Source organism: Grampus griseus, assembly GCF_964374135.1.
Source record: "Grampus griseus genome assembly, chromosome: 1".
Taxonomy (NCBI): domain Eukaryota; kingdom Metazoa; phylum Chordata; class Mammalia; order Artiodactyla; family Delphinidae; genus Grampus; species Grampus griseus.
The window spans coordinates 157,184,362-157,208,411 of NC_139017.1; the positions used below are offsets into that span (position 1 = coordinate 157,184,362).

The 24,050-nt window shown below is 52.2% G+C and overlaps 1 protein-coding gene across 2 annotated transcripts in view; it reads right to left on the reverse strand.

Moving 5' to 3' along the window:
• Positions 1-555: 555 nt before the first annotated feature.
• Positions 556-24,050, reverse strand: part of ZNF362 (zinc finger protein 362) — a 37,125-nt gene continuing 13,630 nt past the window's right edge. For both annotated transcript variants that reach the window (XM_082653018.1, XM_082653019.1), the window contains 7 exons: positions 19,344-19,407; positions 18,954-19,200; positions 15,471-15,792; positions 14,517-14,741; positions 5,635-5,713; positions 5,360-5,518; positions 556-2,342 (listed from right to left, as the gene is read on the reverse strand). In XM_082653018.1, the coding sequence (XP_082509144.1) occupies positions 2,226-2,342; positions 5,360-5,518; positions 5,635-5,713; positions 14,517-14,741; positions 15,471-15,792; positions 18,954-19,200; positions 19,344-19,407 (1,213 nt within the window). In that variant the 3' untranslated portion in view covers positions 556-2,225. The remainder of the gene's footprint in view (positions 2,343-5,359; positions 5,519-5,634; positions 5,714-14,516; positions 14,742-15,470; positions 15,793-18,953; positions 19,201-19,343; positions 19,408-24,050) is intronic.

Below are 24,050 nucleotides of genomic sequence, written 5' to 3' on the forward strand. Positions count from 1 at the left end.
GTAAACGTTTAGCAACTGACTCTGAGGAAAACGAAAGATCAACCCTAACGAGGATTTACTGGCTTACGTAACAGGACGGTGCTGGGGTCAAGACAGCTTCAGGGCTCAATGATGTGTCTCCGGCTCTCCACCGGGCTTTGTTCAGACTCAGCTTCATCCTCGGGCTCCTGCAGCAGCAGCAGCTCCAGCCTCACAGCCTCCAGCTAGTCCAGTGATCGAGGAGACCAAGAAGTCCCCTGCACACACATCTTCCCCAAGGGGGTCACTGTTTTGATTGCCTAGGACAGAGATGCAGGAACTTCCCCAGAGTTTATCAAGGCTGGCCCTGTGCTAGCCGCCTCGTGGGAGAGAAAGTGACTCGGCCATGAGCCACCACTGGGAACTCACTCCTCTGAGCCCTCATGGTCCTTGGCTGCGAGTGATGGACGCAGGAAGGGGCATTTCCCTTCTTCCCCGAGTCTTGGGGGAGGGCGGGGGAGGGGAGAGGAGCAGTGGAAAGGTGCCCCCCAGCCCCACCCTCGCACAGAGCACGCCACACACCGCCACCACCCGGCTGCAGGTACAGTTTATTCTTCACAACAGAGAAATACAAAGAGCGGAGGGTTTGGAATTCCTTTGTTTCTTGCCCCCTTTAGTGTCTTCCCCCACGTTTGACTTTTTTTGCTCCCCACCCCTTTCCTTCAATATAACGCACACTTCGTTCCTGAAGCCTTGAGGGGCACCTGCCCTCACCTCCCTGCCACCACGATGCAGACTGAGAAGCCAACAGACTGTTTTCTCTTTTTTAATAAGGTAACTAGTTCTAAATATGGTGGCCTGGAGGTCCCATAGAAAAAAGCAAAGGGGTGTTAACAGTATGTATAACAGCGTATTTACAGGGTAGTAACATGCGGACAAAAAGCTACAATACTGAGTATCAGACGACGCCAGTCAAACAAAGGGGTGGGGGCGGGGCAGAGAACCCTGTGGGAAAAGAAACCCCAGGAGACGTTAAACTGGTAAATCAATGGCGAGTTAAGGCTTAAAAAGTGTATAAAAATAACACAGTTAATATTCAAAACGGAACTCCAGATACAGAATATATAGATGAGTTTCTGTCTAGTTTTTTTTTTTCCCCAGGGGATGTAGGGGGGCTTCTCCGGGCTCTGTACATAGTTCCTATATACACGGACACGCATGGCTTTCAGATTGGGGTGTGTCTGTGGGAGCTGAGGGCAGGGTCTGTTCCCGGGACCCTCCTCCCCGAGGATCCCTTCCCTGCCCAGGGGCTTAGGGCCTGGGCTGGGGATTCCCCTCCATGGCAGGGAAGACAAGTAACCCCTCCTTGGGCACTGCCCCATCTGGAGGAAATTCTGGAGAGGGGGGTCCTTGCCCCAGGCCCACTCCCTCCCCCTGCCCACAGTCTGGGATGGTGGGAGAGGTAGCCAATAGGTTTCTTGGCCAGCACCGAGGTAGACTGGGGTGGTCTTCAGGGCAGCAGGGGTGCCAGGTCTTACCCAGCCCACCCCACCCCGTTTCCCTGGGCCTGCACCCAGCCCAGCCAACACTGCACCCTTTGGTCCTGTGGACCTCCCGGCCCCTCTCATTTCGTCTCCTGAAGACTGGGTAGCCCTGGTAGCTGCCACATCCCTCTGCTCAGTGATGCCCAGGGCGCAGCTCTGGAGGCTCGAGCTGGCACCCAGGGGCAAGCGGCTCACTCCAGCTGCCTCCTGCCCCTCCCACCTGGGGGCCCCCTTTGCAGTCCAGAAACCCAGGCTTGAGCCTTCCCCTCAAGACCTGAGGCCGTGGCAAGATAAGGTCCCACGCTGCCCTCTGGTTCTCTGTGTCCATCTGTCCGGTTCTTTTAATTTCTCGGTCTTAGCAGCACCAACTTCTTGGCCAATAAATATCTTTTTTGTTATTTCCAAAACAAACTTAAAAAAAAAAAAAAAAAGAACAGTGAAGCAAGTGAAGGGTGGGGAACAAAAGGAAAACCCAGCAGAGAGGTTCAAAGTGCTCTGAGATCGTCTTTGGATGCCACCAGAACAGTCCAGAATCTTGCAGTTGGCCTGGCCGCCCCCGGAGCTGGACCGGGCAGGGCTTCTGCGGCCCAGGCTTTCTGGAAGGTCAGGAAGGTCGTGAGAGAGCTCGGCTGTTCCTGGAGGGCCCCTGGAGGGAGTCGGGGCCTGGTGCTGCCTGGGTCTGTGTCTGCCAGTGGGCAGGGCGGGGCGGCGCCTTGCGTCGGCTCAGATGAGGGAAATTCGCACCGGGATGCCGGGGGACTCCGTCCTCTGGGGCGAGTGATGGCTCACCAGGTGCTCCACCACCGTGTGTTTGGACATGTGCTTCATCAGGTAGGTCTCCTGTGGGCGGGGTGAGATTCAGAACTTACAACCAACTGCTGGCAAGGGGAGCAGGGGGAGCTGCAGTTCCCACAAGCGGCCGCTGGAGGGCTCCTTGGTAGGTGGGCCGGCTAGTGATGGACAGCCACAGCTTTGGGGGGTCAGACGGGCATCAGCATTGGTTCTAGGGATGCCGCATCTCTGCCAGCAGTGGGGGCTGGCTTATTTACCAGAGTCCGAGCCCACAGTGTGCTGACTAGAGAGCTGACAGGCACCAGGCTCACCCCGCAGCAGTGCCCACCTAAAACTCCCTAGGGCCAGGCCAGCTGCTGTCTACCAACTGGCTGCAGTGGAGTCCTGTCCGATTGAGCATAGCTGCCCCCATATGGCTGGTTCTCCCAGTGGGGGCGAAGCGGTAGGCCTCAGTTGACCCTGGCTCTGCCATTTCTCAGCAGTGGAATGTTGGGCAAGTCATCTTATCCCTCCAAGCCTCGGTTTCCTCCTCTGCAGGCAGGGATGGGGAAGGAACAACCTCAAAGGGTTGCTATGGTGATGTGGGTAAAGCTCTTAGCAGTTAGGGTTGAGGGGACCACTGCTTCCCTAGTCTCTACATTTCGTTCTAGGTGGTGATGGGAGCCCCGGCCTCTGCACCCCCATGCTCCATCCTCCTTTGGGAAGAAGTGGGGCCTGATCTGATTGGTGACTTTGAGAAGCTTAAACTGGGCATGCTCACCTCATCCCGTGAGCACTGCCACAGACTCTGCTAAGTCTGATCTGAAGCACCCAAGACTGGGTAGGCGAGGTGACCCAAGGCTCACCTGCAGGCCCACAGGCTTTCACACTAAGGTGGTGCTCTGGTTCCCACCTGCCACTCCTTGGCCTCATACCTCAGCTTGCTCAGAATCCAGCAGAGGAAGCCCTCAAATGTGGTGGCAAAGCGCTATCAAACAACAGCGAAGGGCAGCAATCAGCAAAATCCAAACTAGGAAACTATTCTTCAATGAGTAAATTGCAAAGAAAAAAAAAGGCAGTGGTGTTGAGGTGGGGTGGAGGACCAATAGTTTAAAGATATATTGACCCAGTGCAATGTAAGAATTTTATTTGGATCTTGATTAAAAAATAAAATTTGTAAGTAAATAAAATTATAAATTATGGCATCCATGAGACAAATGAAAATGTGAATACGGCCTGGGTACTTGACGATATTAAGGACTACGGTGAATAATTTTAAGGTATTATAAAGGTACTGTGGCTAAGTTCAAAAAAGCAGTCTTTATGTTTAAAGACACAAAGTGAAAAATTTTCAGATGGAACAATGTGATGTCAGTTTTACTTCAAAAAACAGGGATATGGATGAGGCAGGATAGACTGATGCCAGGCTCTGGGGGCTGATGGGAACACGAGGGTTCACTATTCTAAAATGTTTCTTTTATGTATTAAAGTAGTTTAAAAGTCAATCCATTAATATGTTTTTTTTAAAAAAAGGTAATTATTCTTGTTCTGTGGGGCCTCAAGCCAGGTGAGATGTGACAGCTCCTTCCCCCCAGAGTTCAGATCCCCTCTAAGAACCATGGCTGTGACTGCTGGCGGCCCCTCCTCTAAGAGGGGACGCATATAGGAAGGTGCAATCCATGCGCCCCTCTCTAGCCAAAGTGAACTTTCAGAACTACCTTCCTGGACAGTCCCCTCCCCATGGGTCCCCACTCCACCAGGAAAAACATCCAGGCTCCCTAACAGGGACCGACAGCCTCGTGTGACCTAATTTTCCTTCAGTTCCTGGAACACACCGCGACTGTTCCACGTCGGGGGTGTTTGCATTCCCTGTTCCCCTGCACGGGAAGTCCTTCCCGCTCCACTCGTCCTCACCTGGCCAATTACCTTCAAGGCTTCCTCTAAATGATACTTCCTCATACACCTATCCCAACCCATCTCCCTTCCCCAACTCCATTTTGTCCTCCCTGCAGCTGCCTTTCAAAACATACGTTTCCCTTTTTTCCTTTACAGCAATGGTTCTCAATCAGAGGCAATTCCCCCCCCTCCCCAGCCCAGGGACATTTGGCAAAGTCTGGAGGCATTTTCAGGGAGGGGTTGCTAGTGGGTAGAGGCCAAGGATGTTGCTAAACATCCTATAACGCACAGGACAGCACCCCCTCGGCAAAGATGTCAACACGGGCTGAGGTTGAGAAAGCCTGCTTAGAGCAGTTACCACGATTGGTCATTACATATCCACTTGTGTGGTTACTTGTTTAATGTCTGTCTCCAGCAGTGGACTCTAACCTGCCTGGGGGCAAAGAATATGTCTGTTTGATTCATCCTGATTCCCAAGTGCCTGGCACAAGTGTTCAGCAAACACTGGGTGAATAAATCATTGTGTTACCTAAGGTCTGTCAGGCGCTGACTCTGCCAGCCAACAGCCCTAGAAGTTAAGAACTATTACCTCTTCCATTTTACAGATGAGGAAACTGAGGCTTGGTGATCAGTCTGGGTACACATGGGGGTCTGTTAACCAGAATATTTGGACACACATAGCCAGAAGGACACACAAAAGTGACTCACTTGGACTCCCTCTCTTGGGTGTGAAAGGCCCTTGTTTAGGAAAATTCCCATCCAGGGATGGAGGACTGGCACCTTTCTGGCCCTGTGTGGGCCTTTCCTGGGAGATGACGGTGGCTCTGGGCCAGGTCACTGTGCCCCCTTGTGGGCATGACGGGCGTTGCAGCTTCCCCAGTGGGGAAAGGTCCTTCTCCCTCTCTGGTTCTGGGGAGCAGGTTGCCAGCGCCTCCCCGCCCACCACCCCACACTGCCTGGAAGAAACCACGTCTCCAGAAGCCAGGCGAAAGGCTGCCTGGGGAGAGGTCGGCCTGAGGCAGCCGAAAACAGAAGTGGAAAGCAGAAGCCCTGGCTCTGCCACTCACTGTGATCTTGGGAAGTCACTGCCCTTCTCTCGGCCTCAGTTTCCTCGTCTGGAAAATGGGAGCGTCAGTACAGGTCTGAGGAGGCCGGGGAGAGGGAGAGCCTCCCGGGGGCCCCGCACTCACCGAGGTGTAGGCCCGCCCGCACATGCTGCAGCAGTAGGCCTTGGCATGCTTGATGGCATGGGCCGAGAGGTGGATCTGCAGGGAGGCGGAGTCCGAGTAGGCCCGGTAGCAGTTGGGACACTTGTAGGGCTTGTCCTTGTTGTGCTGGCGCTGGTGAGACTGCGGGGAGCACAGCAGGGGTCGGGAGCTGGCTGGACTCCCCCAGCCCCAACCCCTCCTTAGGCTCCCCTGGGGAGGAGGGGCTGTGCACCTGGCGGAGGCAGGCCGGCACTCACCTGGAGGTTGGAGAGCTGAGTGAAAGCCTTTTCGCAGCCAGGATGTGGGCACTTGTAGGGTCTGTCGCCTGTGTGGATTCTGCAACAGGCAGCCCAGTGAGGTGGCATCCCTGACAGGTCCCCCAGGCCAGCTCCAGCCCCCAAGCCCTCGGCTAGCCTGCACACCCCTCTGGCCCCCAAGCCTCCCAGGCTCGCCGCTCCACACACTCTCCCCAGAGTGAGCCCCAGGCAAGAGCTGGGTCTTCAAAGGCTACCCGCGTCCTTTCTTCTCTGGCCTCCCACAGCCATTCTGTGACCAGAGCCTCCACGCTCCCCACAGGGCCCTGCTGAACCCGGCCCTCCACCAGCACCCACTCAGACAGCCCGCCCAGGCCCCCGGCTAATCATGGCAGTCTTGCTTTGACGGCATTCTGCCCCTCTTCTAAAAAGGCCACCTGCAGACCACCCACTGAAAAGGGCAGATTCACAGCTTTGCCAGGACCTTCGCTGCCCACCCTGCCTCTTTCTCTCAGGAGACATCACCCTCTAATTGGCCCCCTATTTCTATTTCCTGCCTCTTCCCCACATGGCTACCTGGTCACCCCAGCTACTGAGAGAATGCAGGACAGGGTGGCCCTGAAAGTCAGCCTCTGTGTCCTTCCTGTGAGCCCCTTTTTGTCCTCACACTGGCTCTACCATTTACTAGCTGGGTGACCTTGGTCAAATCACTGAGCCTCCGTTTCCTCATCTGCAAAATGGGTATAAAAATACAGTCCCTACTTCACTGGGCTTTGTGAAGATTCCATTAGATAATATGTGGAAGGGGCTTAGCCAAGTACTGGCACAGAGTCAGGGCTCCATCACCACTTGCCAGTATTACTATTATTCGTTCATTTAACAATTGTTGTATCAGGCACCCGTGTGCCAGGCACCACCCTGGGTGCTTGGAACATATCTGTGAACAAAACAGAAAAAACCCACTGCCTTGTGGAAACAATGAGCATGAAATAAGTAAGTAAAGTGCGTGTAGAAGGTAATAAGTGCTGTGAGAAGAAGCAGAGCAGGTGAGAGGGGTCGTGAGTGCATGGGGAGGGTACAATGTTAAATAGGGTGGTCGGGGTCCTCACTGAGAAGAGACTTGGGAGCAGTGACTTGCAGGCTGATGGCCGGGCTTTCTGCTGGCTGTTACGGCTTGTGCTGGTCCAGCAGCCGGGTGAGGATGGAGGAGGACCGGGATGGGGTGTGGAAACGGGGCTGGGGAGCGAGGCGCACACACCGGGACGGGAGGCCCTCCCTGCTCTCCTAGGCTTGTCTTCAGTCACCTGCTCTGGCAAACCCTGTGCCAAGCAGGTAGGTAATGAAATGCAGACTGGACCTGAACCGCTTTTGCCTAAGCTGCCGATCAGCATTAGGTGGAGGGAGAATCCAGCTCTGACCACCCGGTCTGGCTCCTTCCCTAAAGCCACAGCCTGGGTTTGCTCCGCCCATCAACAGACTCGTCAGACAAACTAAGGTCCCCCAGGGCAGGCCCTGTGCTGGCCAGGCTGGAATAAAGAACACTCCCTGCCGTCAGTAAGCCCACGACCTTGACTGCCCACTGTGAACAGTGACAGTCTGAATTCCCTAGTGTGCCATTCGAAGCCCTTCACGTGTGGTTCGGCCTCACCTCCCTGCTCCTGCACCCTGCGTCCTGGTCAGAGGACCATTTCTCATCTGGCAACCACGGCTGATTGATGCTTCTGCCCGCCACCCCTGTGCCCTGGCTGCATCCTCAGCAGCGAGGCCGCCCCTCCTCTGTCTCCTCTACTAGAGGGAGAACCCCAAAGGCAGAGACGGCTCATCTCAGGCTGCACGGAGACAGGCCAGGTGGAAATGGGCTGGCCCAGTTCTGAGGACCCCTATTCTACCTGCACATTTGGGGGTGTCACGTGTTTGGGGACATCATCCCAGGCTACTGCACCCCATCTCTACAACAGAAGGACCTGAAGGGTCATCTGGACCGGCTCCGCCTGCCACCAGAATCCCTCCATTTCATCCCATCCTCATTCCCCTCCAGGGCTGTGGAACTCGGTGGCAGAGGGGACCGAGGGACCCCAGGACATGTGCTGATTTTGTTTTAAATTCCACAACGCCCACCCCAGAACCCTCGCCTCCCACTGCTGCCCAAGTCATGCCTCTTCCCTGCCCCAAGGCTCCAGGCCCACCACCTCCCTCCACGCCCCCCGCCCCAGCATTCCAAGTCCCTTCCTACCTTCCGTCTGGTATCCAGGCTGATCCTCTCCCAGGTACACTCTTCCCCCAGCTAATGCCTAGCTAAAACCCAGACTCCTGTTCTCAGTATAAAAGCCCCTTGATCGTGGCAGCCTTTCCTGACCCTCTAGACTAGACCTGGCCCCTGCAGCCCACCCCTGAGCAGAAGTCTATGTGTAGGCACGTATTTTGTCAATGTCTAGTCACTGTTTTCTAAGCTGCCTCCCTCCTTGAGAGCAAGATGCCCTTGGTCTCGTTCACCACCATCATCCCAGGGCCTGGAACAGGCTCAGCAGAGAGGACTTGGTACAAAGGAAGGTGAGTTCTTTCCTCCTGAAGTCACTTACTGACAATAGTAATATGTTCCACATAATCAACAACGCCCATTCCTCAAGGGTATTTCACAAGTGTTTGTTGACTGACCGATGGATGGTTCTACAGGGACATCAGGCCCTACCTCAGGACCTTGCTCCTCTGGCCTCCTCCCCAAGTGCCACAGCTGCCCAGCCTCCTTCTTGGACTCCCGGCCTCAGCCTCTCCCCTCCACCACAGCAGCAGCGCAGGGACCTGACCTTGTCATGGTCTCCCCTACTGTCTCCCCCTTCTCCAGGACAGAATCCAAATCCACACCCCCCAGCAAGTCTCTGAGCCTTTGCTCGTGCCGTTCCTCCTGCTGGGAACACCATTCCCATCTCTCATGAGACAGGACTATGGACCCTTCAATCCTTGACTCCGATTATCCTCCCCAACCTCCATTACATACCTCCCCCTTTCACGGAAGTTTTCACATCCACCAGCCTCCCGGTGCATGGTGGGAGTTCCTTTGGCCCAGAGCCAGCCTCTGACCACTGATCTGTCATGCATGGCAGCCAGCACTGGGCCTCAGAAGGGCTTCAGGGAGCAAAGTTTCCCCCTGATAACTGGCCCCTGAGCTCTTCACCCCTGAATTTCAAGTCAAGGCCAAGCCCTCAATCCCAACATCAGAGTCCTCTCTTTGCAGGGCATCTCCCCACTAGGCGGGCACGCAGGCCTGACTCCCACATCTGTAGTGATGGGGAGCTCCCTACCAATTCCAGGCGCAGGGAAGCTGAGCTGAAATCGGGGCTCCTGGGCTGCTCCTTCACCCCCACTGTCCCAGCCCCACCCTGGGGCCCCGAAGACTAGCCCTGCTCTCCTGCCTGGACCTCGCTCCCACCTGAGTTTCTTCTGCAGCCAACATCCCCAGCCCCCTCCCTCCTCCAAGGCGGGGCTGCTCCTCGGCGCTCTGGCTCACATCTCGCTTCTGCCTCCTCTTAGTGGTGTGGCCTTGGCCAAGCAACTGTGCCTCCCGAGCCCCAGTTTCCTCACCTCTAAAACGGGGATAATAATAAGGACTGTAAGGACTGTAACTTACTGAAAGGGCGTTCCTAAGACAGTTTCACAGTGTTAGTTTTGTTTTGGTTTGGTTTTTTTTGGCCGCAACGCACGGCTCGCGGGATCTTAATTTCCCGACCAGAGATCGAACCCGCACCCTCAGTAGTGAAAGCACGGAGTCCTAACCACTGGACCGCCAGAGAAGTCCCCCCAGTGTTAGTTTTTAATACACTCATGTCTCTTTAAGACAATTTATGAAAAACACAAAGGGGGAATTTATTCAATGTTTAAATAAAAGTATCGAGGATTCATTAGTTATCATTTATCCTTTATTTTCCAGGTAATAAGCGGCACGTTATATTGAATGGCTTCAGTCCCGCTGTGCTTTGTAACTAAAACGATACAGTGACAGTGGACCTTCCTCAAGATGCCTGCCTCTCCGTGGCACTTTTCAGATTTGTAAGGGCTTTATGGACACCTCACATGTAAATATCTTATGCAGGGCTGGGCACTTAGGAGCTCTCTGACAAGGAACAGTTGTTGCTAGGATGTTATCACCATCCCTATCATCACACTTGAGAAAACCTACCCCTGTCACAATTATCACCACACACGTACACAACATCGCACAGCCAGGAGAAGGAAAACACAGGCAAAAACCACTGAATAAACAAACAAATCCAGGGTCACTTTGTCTAACATACGTTCCCCAAACAGGTAAAACGTTGAGCCCTTTCTTATACCTTACTAACTCCTTCATAAAACAGGGTTATCCCCTGACTTCGGCCTCGTGATATCTACAGATGTGTGATCTTATCCAGATGCTAACTGCACGAGACTACTGCTGTACCTCTACCGTGAACAGACTCACTACAAATTCCTGTTACTTTTCCCCTTAAATACATGTATTTATAATTTACAGGGCCGATCCTTCTGAAGTCTGGATTTCTGCAAGCACTTTGCAAGTCACCTGCTTTTCTTGTCTTGTTGCCTTCCGTTCACAGACAGAGGTCCCACCAAGATGCTCCAGAACTGCCAGCGCCGTTCAACTACATGAACCGTCACGTGCTCCCAGGCACATCTGTCTCAACTCCCAGGCGGGATCCTGCTCAACCTGCTTCTAGCTCTATTTTTATTACTTGACCGGGGCTGGTTCTGTTTTGACATGACCTTCTTTTACCCCCTTTATTATTGGCAGAACGTTGAGAAGATGGATTTGATTATATGCCCTGTCTGGTTCTCTATCAAGGGGCAAAGAACGGGAGTCTCTGTGGAATGGGAGAAAAGCAACCTGGAATCTGGTTGCTTCTTTATGTTTGGCTTCTTTTGGTTTGTTTGTCTTAAGGATTCTGGGACTTGCGGGCACTAGGGACACCAGCTTCTTTGTCACTGGGTTAGGACACGCTGGTTTAATTATATACGCCACTGCAAAATGACTAATAATTTGTCTCTAAATGTTGAGAGGACCCTCTTATGTTGCTTGTTTGGTTTCCAACCGCTATGAACTCAAATCACTCAAAAGAAAAAAATAGAGGGAGAAAAAAATGGTGCCCTCAGGAACAGAGAGCAATCCCTGAACAAGGAACATTCTGACAAAACACTCTCCCCTTGGGCTTCCCTGGTGGCGCAGTGGTTAGGAATCCGCCTGCCAATGCAGGGGACACGGGTTCACGCCCTAGCCCGGAAAGATCCCACGTGCCTTGCAGCAACTAAGCCTGCGCGCCACAACTACTGAGCACGCGTGCCACAACTACTGAAGCCTGCATGCCTAGACCCCGTGCTCCGCAACAAGAGAAGCCCCACTTGCTGCAACTAGAGAAAGCCCACGCACAGCAACGAAGATCCAACACAGCCAAAAATAATACATAAATTAAATAAATAAATTTAAAAACACTCTCCCCTCAAGGGCCTGTTAATTTTTTCTTGCTTCTTTGGTCATGGTCTTAAATAATATTTTCAAACAAATGTCTACTTCTGAAAACGCTGGGATTCTTACTTATTATTACTTGCTACTGTGTTTATTTCCTACCAGACTGACGCTCCTGTTCTGCCTACTCTACCAACTTTGTGCTATAGCCTTTCTCAAACCCAGGCCCCACCTTCAGAATAATAAAATAGCAAGGTAACTTTTACACCGAGATGTGCTTGGAGTTTCCAGCTGGCCACTGGGCAACACCAAAGATTTGCTCCCCCGCTTTATAAAAGCTCCCAGTGAGGGCATGTTTTGTATTCTCCACATCTGAATTAGCCAAACACTAGAATGAGAGCCGGCCTATGAAGCGTGTAGCAGAAGAAAGCTGGCGGATCAAAAGAAAAGAAGCTCAATCTCCCTGAGTTAATTTTATGTGTGTGTATATATGTAATTACATATAATTCACATAAATATAATATAGAGCAATATCATATATAATATATAATTGCATATAATATATATATGTGTACTTTTTAAGATGGATGGAAAAAACCTAACAACTTGTTTTCATGTACAGAGACTAGTACCATTAATATCCACAGAGAAATGTCTTTAAAAAGATTTTTTTTCTAGATTTAACTATGCTTTTTAGTGCCAATCATAACACATGCTTTATGAGATCAATTAAAAGACCGTGACAATGTGTCAACACCCCTGCTGCCTATAATATGCTCTGAATCTGAACAACTGATCATACATTCTACCTTAATAGAGGCCTCTAGTCTCCATTCTGATACTGTTGGTTATATAATAAATGGCCCAGAGTCATTTAGTCTTCTCAACAGGTCTGGTTCCCTCCCTCACACTTGCCTCAAGGCCTGTGCTTCAGGTCAGAGATTGAGTCTTCTGAAAGAAACATCAAGAGCTGACGGCCTCAGTAGAGGACTGTACCAGTGCACCTGGCTCTTTACACTTTGGGAAGAGACATGGGGCACAAGCTTCCAAGATGACCCATCACCATGACCAGACACTGCGCAAGGCCAAAGCAGGAACCAAGTCTTTAGTCCAGAAGCAGACAACTTTGCGGAGCGGACTAACTTCCCCAAGACTGGGGAACAGGAATTACGACCTAGGACTGCATGAAAGTGATTTAATTGTGGTTAATGTTCTATTTTCTAACGGACATGTGAGAAAACCTCCTTTTTTTTTTTTCTTTGATCTATCCCTAATCTTCAATTTAGGAGGCTATATTTGAACAAACTGGAATAGGATATTCCTTAAATGGTGTCTTGCTCCAGCTAACCCTTTAGAATTTGGGGGGGGCGGGCACGGCAGGAGGACTATACAGATTTAACATAGGTATAAACTAATGAATTATCAAGGAAATTTTAAAATAATGGTCCTATTGAAAAAACACTATTGGTCTTGTCTACAAAACTACTCAGAACAATTGCTAAAAAATATTCAAAGTGCCTTTACTGAGACCTTTTCCTTTTTATGACCATTAGTTTCTGTAAATAGGTTCACTAAGAATCTGTCCTCCTTCCTAACAGGATATAATTGGGTAAATCAAATTTGTAACCATGACCATGCCAGAAATGTCACATTTAATGACAAATTTGATTTAATTAGGCATGACAAGCCTGATAGTAAGAAACAAGGCCTGTACTTTGTAAGTGGGAATGTAGCCTTCCCCAGGCTTCCAGGAAACTGAACTGAATCTACTCCATGGCTTGTGGAATCCTTACCTTTAAGGTTATGGGAAAAGTCATTCCCGCTAGCCCAGAAACACTGACAAACTTGGGATTCTCCAAAAAGACGGTACCCTTCCCGTTACAGGTTGTACAGGCACAACCTGACAAGAGGTGAATTGGATGGATCTTAGATAGTAACTTAGATAGAGCTTAGATTAGATAATATGATAAGAAAAATTTTTTTCACACATACACAGATTAAAATTATGACCTGGGGGCTTTACAAAATCTCCTGACAGGAGTTAACTCTCAAACCCTGGGGTGGCATGCTCTAATTTTAGTAACCATACAACCAGGAGGACACTGTTTATTGAGCAGCACCTCATTACACACACCTATGTCCATAAAACTAGCCAAACGTCAAAAAATACATTCATGACAAGATCAGAAAATTTCTGAAACAAATCTACGTGGTCAAATCCACGCCTCAGGAGGCATGGGGACGAGAAAAGCAGACTGATGCCACCCTGCCCGCTATCCTGTCATTTGTTCCTTACTATCAAACCTACTGATCATGCCCCAAAGTCAGAGAAACAGACAAAACATCTTGCCCCCTGGGATAAAGCAAACAAAGACAATGGAGAGAAATGAATAAATAACACCACCACAAAACAAAACCCAAGGTCCCTGTGTCTAGCCTTAGTGCCCAATATAAAGAAAACCTTGAGCGCCTTCTGTGCGTTACAGACTCCACAGCAAAAACAATTTTATCCCTGCCAGTGCTGATACTGGCAGACACACAGCCGTGCTTATAGATACGAGAACCATCATGTGAGAAAACTGCTGTGTTTCTTCCCCTCTGAAGAGATGAACTGTAATTTGATAACCTTTATTTAAATACCTATGGTATTTTTATTTGGCGAGCCAGTCTTTCTGATGTCTGTACTCCCCTGCAAAAACCTCTTTCCTTAAAGCATGTCTATCTCTGAATCCCCCGTTCATGCTTTCGACTAGACTGTACACCCTAAGAGGGCAGGAATCTGTGTCTGTTTTGTTCAGTGCTGTATCCCCGGCACCTAGGGGCGCGTCTGGCATTCATATTTACAATTCACCTCTTGTACATACTTGTTAAATGGATGAATCATATGCCCTGTAAAAGCCAGTTCTATTTATTCCACAAATATTAAACATATGCCTCAATGTTTATTATGTGCCACACACTAGGGATGTGGACACGGAGGAGACCAAGCCCTCGCCTTCAAGAACCCTCAATATATTGGGGGTGGTGGGCAAATAACCAGGCAAGAAGAAGACACTCTATCCCTGCTGGGATGGGGAAGCCCAGGGCCTGTGGAACCAGCTCAGGGGGGCCAGGAAGGACTTCCTGGAGGAAGCTTTACTGAGACATAGATAGGAGAGGGCCAGAAAAACAGGATAAAGGAGGGGGAGGGTGTTTCAGGTAAAGGACACAGCACGTGCAAAGACCTTACAGGTGAGCAACAGTGGGAAGTGATGTCCACACAGGCCATATCATAAAAGGCCTCGAATGACAAGCAAAACAGTTTGGTCTTGACCCTGAGGGCAACGGACACCTAGAGAAGGTCCTTGTCCCTCCTTGCACCAGGTCCATGCACCAGGTGCAGGTGCTGAGCTAAAACTGGCTGCATCGGGGCAGCACGAGGCTGGCCACTCACCTGGTATGCTGTTGGAGGTGGGAGAGCTGTCGGAAGGACTTATCACAGTAGGAGCAGTGGTAGGGCTTGACGCCCAGGTGGATGCGCAGGTGCTGGGCCAGGTAGGAGGCGTTGGCAAAGGATTTGGAGCAGTGCGGGCACTTGTGGGGCTTGGCCTCTGTGTGCGACTTGGAGTGGATCTGCATCTCAGACTTGGTGAAAAAGGTCAGCGGGCATACCTTACACCTGTGGGCAAGAGGCAGGTTCATACCAGGAAGATTCCCGCCCCCACCCCCAGCCCAGTGCCTGGACATCTCAGGGGAGACCTTCTACGTCAGAGAGACCTTGCACCAGGGACAGAGCTCTCCTGGGAGGGTCCAGGGGGCACGGGCAGGCCCCCAGCCTGGGCACCCTCCAACCTGGAGGCCAAAGGTCCTCCCCCTGGAGACAGATTTACAGCAGGCTGGGGAGCAGGCTTACACCTCACAGGGAAGAGAGGCTAGTGACTCATGGTTCTGGGGGAGGGGCTCCAGCACTCCTGGTGAGAGGTTCTCCACCCTGGCTGTACTTCAGAATCTTCTGGGGAGCTTTCAAGAAAGCCTGACCTGGGGGCCTCCGCATGTCTCCCCCCAGCAAGTTAAATCGGAACTTCTGGGGGTGCGCCCCAGCACTGGCATTTTTGGAAAGTTCTCCAGATGATTCTAAACGTTGAGCGTTCAGAACACTGCTTGAAGAGTGTAGGAAACAGACTCTCTCGACATCCCAGGCTGTGGTGAGGGCGGCCCCAGACAGAGACCACCTCTGAAGGGTTGTGGGCGGGGTAAGCCAGGAGACCCCGCCCCTCTGGACCGTAGCCCTCACCCTCCGCCTCCGGGGCCCCTCTTTGCAGTGCCCCACTGATGGGCCCCTGCTGCAGCCCGAGGCACTGGCCTCTAACCCAAGGCCACCTGGATGCCCTCCCACCGAGACCCCCACCTGTACGTCTTGCCCTCCTTGGCAGTCTCGCCCGAGGCCAGGATGGGGTAGGGGACTACGAGGACAGGCGGCCCCCCTGGATTCTCCGCTTTGATCTTTTTTCGGCCGCGCTCGGACTTGGGGGGGCCAAGCAGGCCGTGGCCCTGGATTGTCTTGATGGAGTCCAGGAGGGGGGGGCTGGTGATCCCTGAGATGAGGGTGGGGGACGAGGCGATGAGGCGGCTCTGGCTGGTGGTGGTGGGTGTGGATGGGGTGCTGGCACCCGTGCCCGCACTCGACTCAGATGTGCTCACAGCCGGGGTCCGGGAGGAGAGCCCCAGACCTGCGAAGACACGGGGGTGGAGGCAGCTGCAGAGGCCGGCTCAGTCCCCACCACCCAGCTGTGTGACTCTGGCAGGTCACCAGCCTTTCTGAGCCTCCCCTTCCCTTTGTAAATTATTACTCAGGGGTACAAATGAGAACTGTGTATGTGTAAGATTCCTTAGATACCTAAGGACTAAACTGAGTCCTATTATCTGTAACGGGGGCACTTTGGAAATCATCCCCCCCCCAAAAAAACAAAAACAAAACTGAGGCGCAAAGATGTCCACTACTGTGTTATTTATAATAGCGAAAATTAGAGACAACTGAAGTATGCAATATTAGGGAAGGGCTTAATAAATTGTGATCAATCTCCTCTACTGAACATTAACTGCCCATTAAAAAGGAGATTATGTTTGTAAAAAAAGGAAAATCTTAAGCCACAGAAAAAGTTAAGTAGGAGATGGAGATGCACCAACATGTGATATGGATGGTAGAATTAGGAGTAATTTTAAAACAATTTTTTTGGCTTAACTGTACTTTCTAATTCTTTGACAACGAACTTTTTCCTTTTTTTAAAATTTCTGTAATAAAAGTTATTCTTTTAAAAACGAGGGGACTAGAAACATTTACAACATCAGGTAAAGTACACAAAAAGATGAAAATGATATCTATCACATGATTAAGACTATGCTTTTTAAAAAAAAGAAACCCAAAATTTGTGCATTGAAAAAGATAATATCCAGAGTTGGCAACAGTGTGTGTGTCATACATGCTGGGAGTGTACATTTATCCACCTTAATGGAGGGTGGTTTGGCAAGAGTTTATTAAAATTTCAAAGGTAGAAAACTTTTGACGAAGCAATTCTCATTCTAGAAATCACCCATAGATATTTATTTGCACATGAGCACACAGATCTGCGTACTTGGACCTTCCATACAAAACTGTGATCAGACAAAACTGGACACAACCTGCTATTCTCAGCAGGGGCTATGTAAAGAGATGTGGTCCATCCTCAATACGGAGAACAGGGAAGCCATGAAAACAAGATAGATGTGCAGTGACGTAGAGAGAATGCCAAAACATGCTGCCAGGTGAAAAAGTAATCAACCACACACACAGTATGAACCCACCTATTTAAAAAAGCACGCATCCAAACTACACATGTATATACAGGTAATGTAGCTGTGTGTGAAAGCACAGGAATAGATCAGAGAAGAGACACACCAAGGTAAACTGTGTATAAATTGTGGTTCCCTGTGGGGAGGGAGAAGAATTTGTTGGTAAAAGGAGATATTCATACTTTATCTGCTTCCATATTATTTGAATTTTTTACCTGGTGAATTCATCCATTTTTTACATCTGTGATTAAAGGATAAAATAAAATAAATTACAGAGAAAACATATGAAAATGCTAACAACAGTAGGACGAGGGTTAATTTTTTTTTCTCCTTTTAGTTTGTCTGCAATTTCTAAATTTTCTATGATGACTACGAGTTACCTTTATAATAAAAAATGCACTAAATATGTTTACGATAGAATGGTGAGTAGGAAAAGAGAGTTCAAGTCATGGGTACAGCCCTACCACAAGCTCATCAGAACACGCCCAAATATTAAAAAACAAAACAAAAAAGATGGAAAAGGAAGGAAATGGACTAAAAGGCTCTCTAAGCTGCTGGGTTATGAGCTGGGGATTATGAGTGATTTTCTTTTTTCTTAGTTTCTCTTTTTTCCAAATTTCCCTTAATATGCTTATATTACTTTTTTAATATTACTTTTATAATGAAAAAATAAATTTAATAACGTCATAATAAGGAGGGAATGTGCAGAGGGTGGCTGCGGCCTGGGGGGAGGCTCACGGGGCCCCATGGCTCTTGGGCATCTCCGAGAGGCAGGAGGGAGAGGGGGAGAGAGGCACAGGCATCTGGCTGGCGGTGGGGCCAGCCAGAGGAGGAACAACAGCCCAGATACAGTTGCCACTGGAGAAAGCCTGTCCACCAGGCTCTGAGGTGGGCACCAGGCAGCCCAGCCTCGTGACACATGTCCCCCCAGCCCCCAGCCTCAATCTATCCAAGACTGGGCTCACCTCTTTCCCCCACCCCGCTCCCCCTCCTATGACTCCATCTCACTGGCAGTGACTGGGAGTCTCCCTTGCCCCCTCCCACTCTTCACCCCTACACCCAGCCCAGCACCAAGCCCTGTCCACTCTCCCTCCTCAACATACCTCACATCTGTCCCCTTCTCTCCATCCCTCTGCGGCTGCCTTGTCCAGGCCACCACCCTCTCCTGCAGCTCTCCCTGCCACCAAGCCAGTCTCCACCTTATAGCCAGCCCCAGCTTTCTCACCCAAATCTGAGCATTTCCCTTGCCTACTTAAAACCTTCCACGCTCCCACTGCCCGAGGGTGAAATCCAAGCTGCACAAGTGGCCCCCAGGGCCCTTCCCAGTCTGGTGCCTGCTTCTTTTCCAGCCTCAGCAGAACCAGTAGAGCAAAAGGGTTCACACATGGGCTCTGGAACCACACTGCCTGCCTCTGCCTCTTACTGGCTGTGAAACTGGGCCTCAGTTTGCTCATCTGTTCAATGGAAACGTTAGGGTGAACCACGTGCAACTGTTTCTTTAAGTCAACCTAACAGTAGCCACCTCACAGAACGGCTGGGAGTAATAACATGAATACTGGTGAACATATACAGGTGCTCACCTGGAGTTAACTGCCGTATTATGACTGTTATCATCATCTTTTGATCTTCCCTACCCGGACACTGTCCTACTCTTGCTTTCTACTCGCTCTGCACATGTTATTTCCTCCTCCTGCTCCATGTCCCTAGTCAACCACCAACCCTTCCTTGCATAGGGACTCCTCCAAGGAAGTCTTCCCTCACCCCTCACCCCCCAAGTCTGGTTAGGGCTCTCCTGGATTCCTGAAATAGCTACGTGGATTTGGCTTCCTTGGTGATCCCCCGACGGGCAGTGACCCAACCTCGTCCCATCCAGGTGGCTTAGCTGGGCGCTACGTCAGGGTACAGGACGGAAGGAAGTCTGGAAGCTCCACCCCCGCCCCAGGCCCCGCCGGCCCGCCCCGGCCCGCCCCGCCCCGCCCAGCCGCAGGGTATCCTGGCCACGCCCCTCCCAGGTAGTCTCCGCCCAGCCCTCACCAGTACCCCCGACCCGGCCCCGCGGTACCTGTGACCGTGCTGGTGGCCGGCCGCGCGTGCAGCGCCACGTCAGGCTGCGGCACGGCCTGCGGGTGCAGCCCCGGCACCTGCTGCAGCTTGGGCAGCGACATGACGGCCTGGCTGCTGTCGGCCGGCGCCGGCGGCACGAGGAGCGGCTGCTGCGACGAGGCCGACGTGGGCGGCAGGTGAGGCGGCCGGATCTTCTCCGCCATCAGCTGCTCCTTGATCTTGTTAATCAGGACCAGGTTGTCCAGCTGCGGGCGGGAGAGGAGAGGTACTGAAGGGGCTTGGGCCGCCGGGCCACCCGCGAACCCCTCACCCCGCAGCCAAAGCCCGGGGCAAATCAAAGCAGCTCCGAGACGGGGAGGGTGGCGGGAGGGGCGACGCTCCGTCTTACCTGGCTGGGCATGGTTGGAGGAGGGGGCCAGAAGTAGGGGTTGTTAAATCGAGGCTCGGCCATCCTGCGGGGAGAGAGCGACTGTCACAGGGAAGAGGGCCCTCCCCACCGGCCAGGGGCGAGCCCCCATCAGCTACACCCACTCAATCTGGGCCAGTGTCTGGGATCCCTGCCCCCGTGGGACCCTCACCTCGCAGCGGAGCAGGCCTCCTACCAGGCCCAGAGAACCACATCTCCAGGCTGAAAAGTCTGGAATTCAGGTGTCCCACGGTGGGCCCCAGAGAGCAAAGGTCATATCCAAAACAGAGTACTCCCAGCTCCTCCCCCCCGCCCCCCCCATCCCACCCAGCTCCCATCACCGTGATGCCCGCAAACCAATCCCTATTCCCCCGCCCAAGGGCCCTGGGCTGCAGAGCCAACCCTATGGATTCCACACAGAAACCTGCTGTCCAGAGACAAACTGAGAGGTCCTAGGGCAACTTTGTAAATCGCCACAGAGCAGAGGCAACTGCCCCTCCCTGATCCCTGCCCTCTGACCCCTGGCCCCATTAAAACACAGGGGGCAACTTGGGTCATCAGATACAGCCTTTCTGAAGGGCAATTTGGCAGGATGATTTACGGGAACCCAGATGATTACAGTATTGCCTTTTGACCAAAGAAACCGTACCTCTGGAAAGTTATCCTCAAGAAACAAGCATGGCCAGAAACAAACATTTTCCCTACAAGGATGTGTCGGAACACTGTGCTTAAGGAGGGCGTTGAGGAGGCCTGAGGCTAGGGCAGTTTGGGGCTCTTCAGTAGAAGTATGTGAAAATCCATCTGGTGGCCCTCACCTCTGGCAAGTTCCTGTGCAGTTAAAAGGGCTTTTCAACCAGGGCAGTAAGAAGGGTGGGCCTTCAAAGCTATCTTTGTCTTCCATAGGGTTCAAGTCTTCCTGTGACCCTAGAGTAAGTCAAGAAGTGACTTATAGGGACCATGCTGGACAGAGGCATTCCATTAAGTCTTGCTCCCTATCAGATTTCTCTTTATTTATCTCTCTCTTACAGAAATTACTATAACTAAATACCTACTGGTATTGGTTGCTTAAATGCAACTGTTTCTTATGATAGGCAAGGCTGAAATGAAGTGCCTTTAACCTTTTTTCCTGGCCCTACAAGTGGGAGAAGCCCCTACTGGAATCGCAGGCAGAGGGTTTCAGGAAAAAGCCCTCAATAAGGATACAACCTAATCAGAACACTCAAGAGTATCCTCCTCTGGGTGGCTGGGGCAGCTCTAAAAGCCCTCCTTCTCCCGCCACCCACAGAGACCAAGCTGCCCTTCTCTCCACCCGTCCAACCCTGCCCATCCTTCACAACCCAATACCAGAAGCACTTCCTGCCTGGAGTTCTCCCTGACTGCTCCAGATCCCTGGAACTTCTTTCAAAGAAGGACCTCAACACAATAAAAATAGTGAGAAGGCTGCCATTTACTAAGTACCCACCTTGTGCCAGGCATACTGACACCAAGAGGCAGGTACTCTTATCATCCCCTTTTTACTACTAAGGAAACTGCAGTTCAGAGAGGTGGAGTGACTTGGTCAAGGTCACACAGCAAGTAAGCAGAGAGCTGAGATTCCCATTCTCATCTGCCTGACTCCAAAGTCCAGCTCACCAGTCCCTTAGCTGTTCAGGGGGAACGACAAAGCATGCTGACTGTAGGATTGTGAATATGCCCTGTCTTAGGATGGCACAGCACCCACTGCCCATCCACCCAGCAGCCTCAGACCTGTCCCTCCCTTGCTGTTGTCCACTGGGGAAAACGTGAAGGGGTCTGAGCTCTAATGCCAGGGTGAGGAGGCTCCAGGGCTGAGGGGAAGACGAGCTGGGGAGCTGCCTCAGAGAGGCCTGGGAATTGGATACATCTGTCTCGTCCAGCTTGGCATCCCCGGCACCCAGGCCCAGAAGGTGATCAACAACATGAGTTGTGTGACAGAATGAATAAATGAAGAAATAAATAATCAGAATTATTTTAAAGACAGTCCCACACAGTTATCTAGCACTGCTGACAGTGTACAAAGCCCTCACTATCCAGCAGCATTCTCACCAGGGCCCCAGGAAGCAGGGAAAATCTTCACCCCCATTTCACAGAGGAAGAAGGTAGGGCACCAGGAGGGAAGCACTTGCTCCTGGCCACATGGATGGGGAAACAGGAGGGAGCGCTGTGCTGCAGTGTTGGGCATCGGCTCTCTGAGCCTCTGTTTTCCTCATCTGTAAAATGGGATTGAAACAGGCCACTCTGCTTCATTCCTGCCCTGGCCCAGGATTCTGCCCACTGTACCCGACTGTTCCTCAGACAGTTCTGGGGGAGCTGTCCTCTCCTCCCCTTCAGTTCAATGCCAAGTCAAGGCTTCCCCAAACTCCACCCTGGTCAGGGAGGTATGGGGTCCCATAGCCGGGATAGAGCATCCTCTCTGCCACTTATCAGGCCCCTGGTCAGCCAGGGACCACCCCTAACCCTGGTTGGGGAAGCAGGCACACAGAGGGGAAGGGTCTGCCCTGGGTCACGTAATCTAATCCACACAGCCTCTGCTTCATCTCTCTGTGTCCTTCTCTGGCTGGGCTTAAGTTACTTAATGATTTGCTCAGTGACCCAGGTACTGGTGTACATCTACCCTGTGTCAGTGCAGGGAAGGCGGGGGGGGGGGCAGGGGGGAGCGTCTGCTGAGCCCTTACTGAGTGTCAGGCACATTGCCAGGTGTGCATCAAGAGCATCTCACATGAGCCCCCCAACAAGCCTTCTAGGTAGGTGTGCACCTGTGCAGCCCTGGGACTCGCGTGACAGGGTGGCCGGGGCCGGGCTAAGCCACGCAGACCTTGTGTTGAGGGAGAGATTTTAAGCAGGAGAGAGACTGGTCAGTGTCTGTTTAGGACAGATGGACAAGGCAGAAGGGCATCCAGGCAGAGGCAACAGTTTGAGCAGACATGGAGGTATGAAAGTACAAGGCAGGTTTGGGACAGTGGGCAGCCACCCACTGACACCAAAGAGAGCTGGAGAGTGGTGAGGGACAGGCCAGCCAGCAGGGCCTTGAATGCTGCTGGTGAGGAGGCCTCAGGCAGTGTGCAAGCCAGGGGGCCTGAAGCTTGGAGGACCGCGGTTGGAGGGAGGAGCCTGAGGACAGCGCCTGGGGCAGAGGAGCCAGGCTGGCTGGGCTGAGTGTCCCACCTACCCCATCCCCTGGAGGCTGGGGAGGCCATGCAGACTGGGCTTCATGCCCCAGACAGAAGCCAAGACTGTGCTTTGAGCCTCGAGACTCACAGCCCTGATCCTTGCAGTAGGGCGAGCAAGGTGTCATTTTGTTTTTCTTGCTCTAAAAGGTGAAAAAGGTTGGATGGGTCAATGAATGAAACACCTCCTAGAGCCGCCCACCCACCCATCCGCCCATCCATTCGTTCTGGATACATCCTCTGGGCCAAACGGGGGACCGGTGCTGGGGAACCGAAGGCAAAGAGAAGAGCCCTGCCCTCTGGGAGCCCTGAGCTAAGGAAGGAAGCAGACACGTGACCCGCAAGCTTCTGCAAAATGAACTTTTGCCTGTGAGGCCTGCCACATGCCACCAGGGACCTCCATGCAGTCAAAGCCGAAGGGCTACCTTCCAGTCCCATCCTTCAGGGCCTCCCGGCCACCTGGGCCCTTTGAGAAGACCTGGGTGCCGTGAGCCCTGGGTTCCTCATCTTCTCAGTCTCTTTCCCAGCTCCCACCCCACACAGCCTGGGCTCCTCAGGGTGGGCGGGAGCTCCTCTCTTCCACTAGCCTCAGTCCTTGGGTGGCCCATCCACTCTAGGACTTTAAATACCAGCCAACCCCCCGGTCTCCACCCCCAGACCAGGCTGCCCCCTGGAGCTCCAGGCCCACCTTCCAGTTACCTCCCTGACCACTCACAGGCTGCTCAGACTCAGCAGGTCTGAGCTGGGCTTGGTCTTCCCCTAGGATATGTACTTCTCTAGCGATCCCCTCTGAGCGGGGCATCGCCATCTGCCCAGACGCTCCTGCCACGGACACTCATCCACAGCACGTCCCCTCCCTCCCCTCCCAGCTCAGATACACCAGCAGCCACGTCTTCGGGATTCCATTTCCAAACTCTCTCTCTAATCCATTCCATCATCTTCACAAGTCCTAGCTACTATCCGCTCACCTGGACCACGGAACAACCTGCTTTATTTGGAGCCCAGTGCACCCAGGTTCAAATCTTGGCTCCAAAACACCAGCTGTGTGATCTTGGGCAAGTCACTTGCTCTTGCCCCCCAAGTCAGGGATGAGCAGCCCAGAGCACAGGATGGAAAGAAAGGATCAGGGAGGACTTCCCAGCGGAGGTGATACGTGCTTTAGGTCTTAAAGGATGAGTGGGAGTTAGCCGGGCAAAGAAGGAGTGGGGAGCATTCCTGGCAAAAGCAGCAGCCTGCGTAAAGGCCCAGGGGTGAGAAGCAACACAGTGCATGAGGCGAGCTAAAGCGATCAGTGTAGACCGGGAGACAGGACATGAGGCTCGAGCCAACGGCCAGGGTCAGACCTAGAAAGGCGGTTCCAGAATCTGAGGCCTGGAGTCTGGACTTGAAGCAGTAGGTGACGGGACAGAATCTGTGGTTTAGAAAGGCCCCTCTGACTGCTGAGTGTAGGCGGGCCTGGAGAAGCCAGGAGAGGAGGCAGTGAGAGGGAACTGGTCGAAGGCCC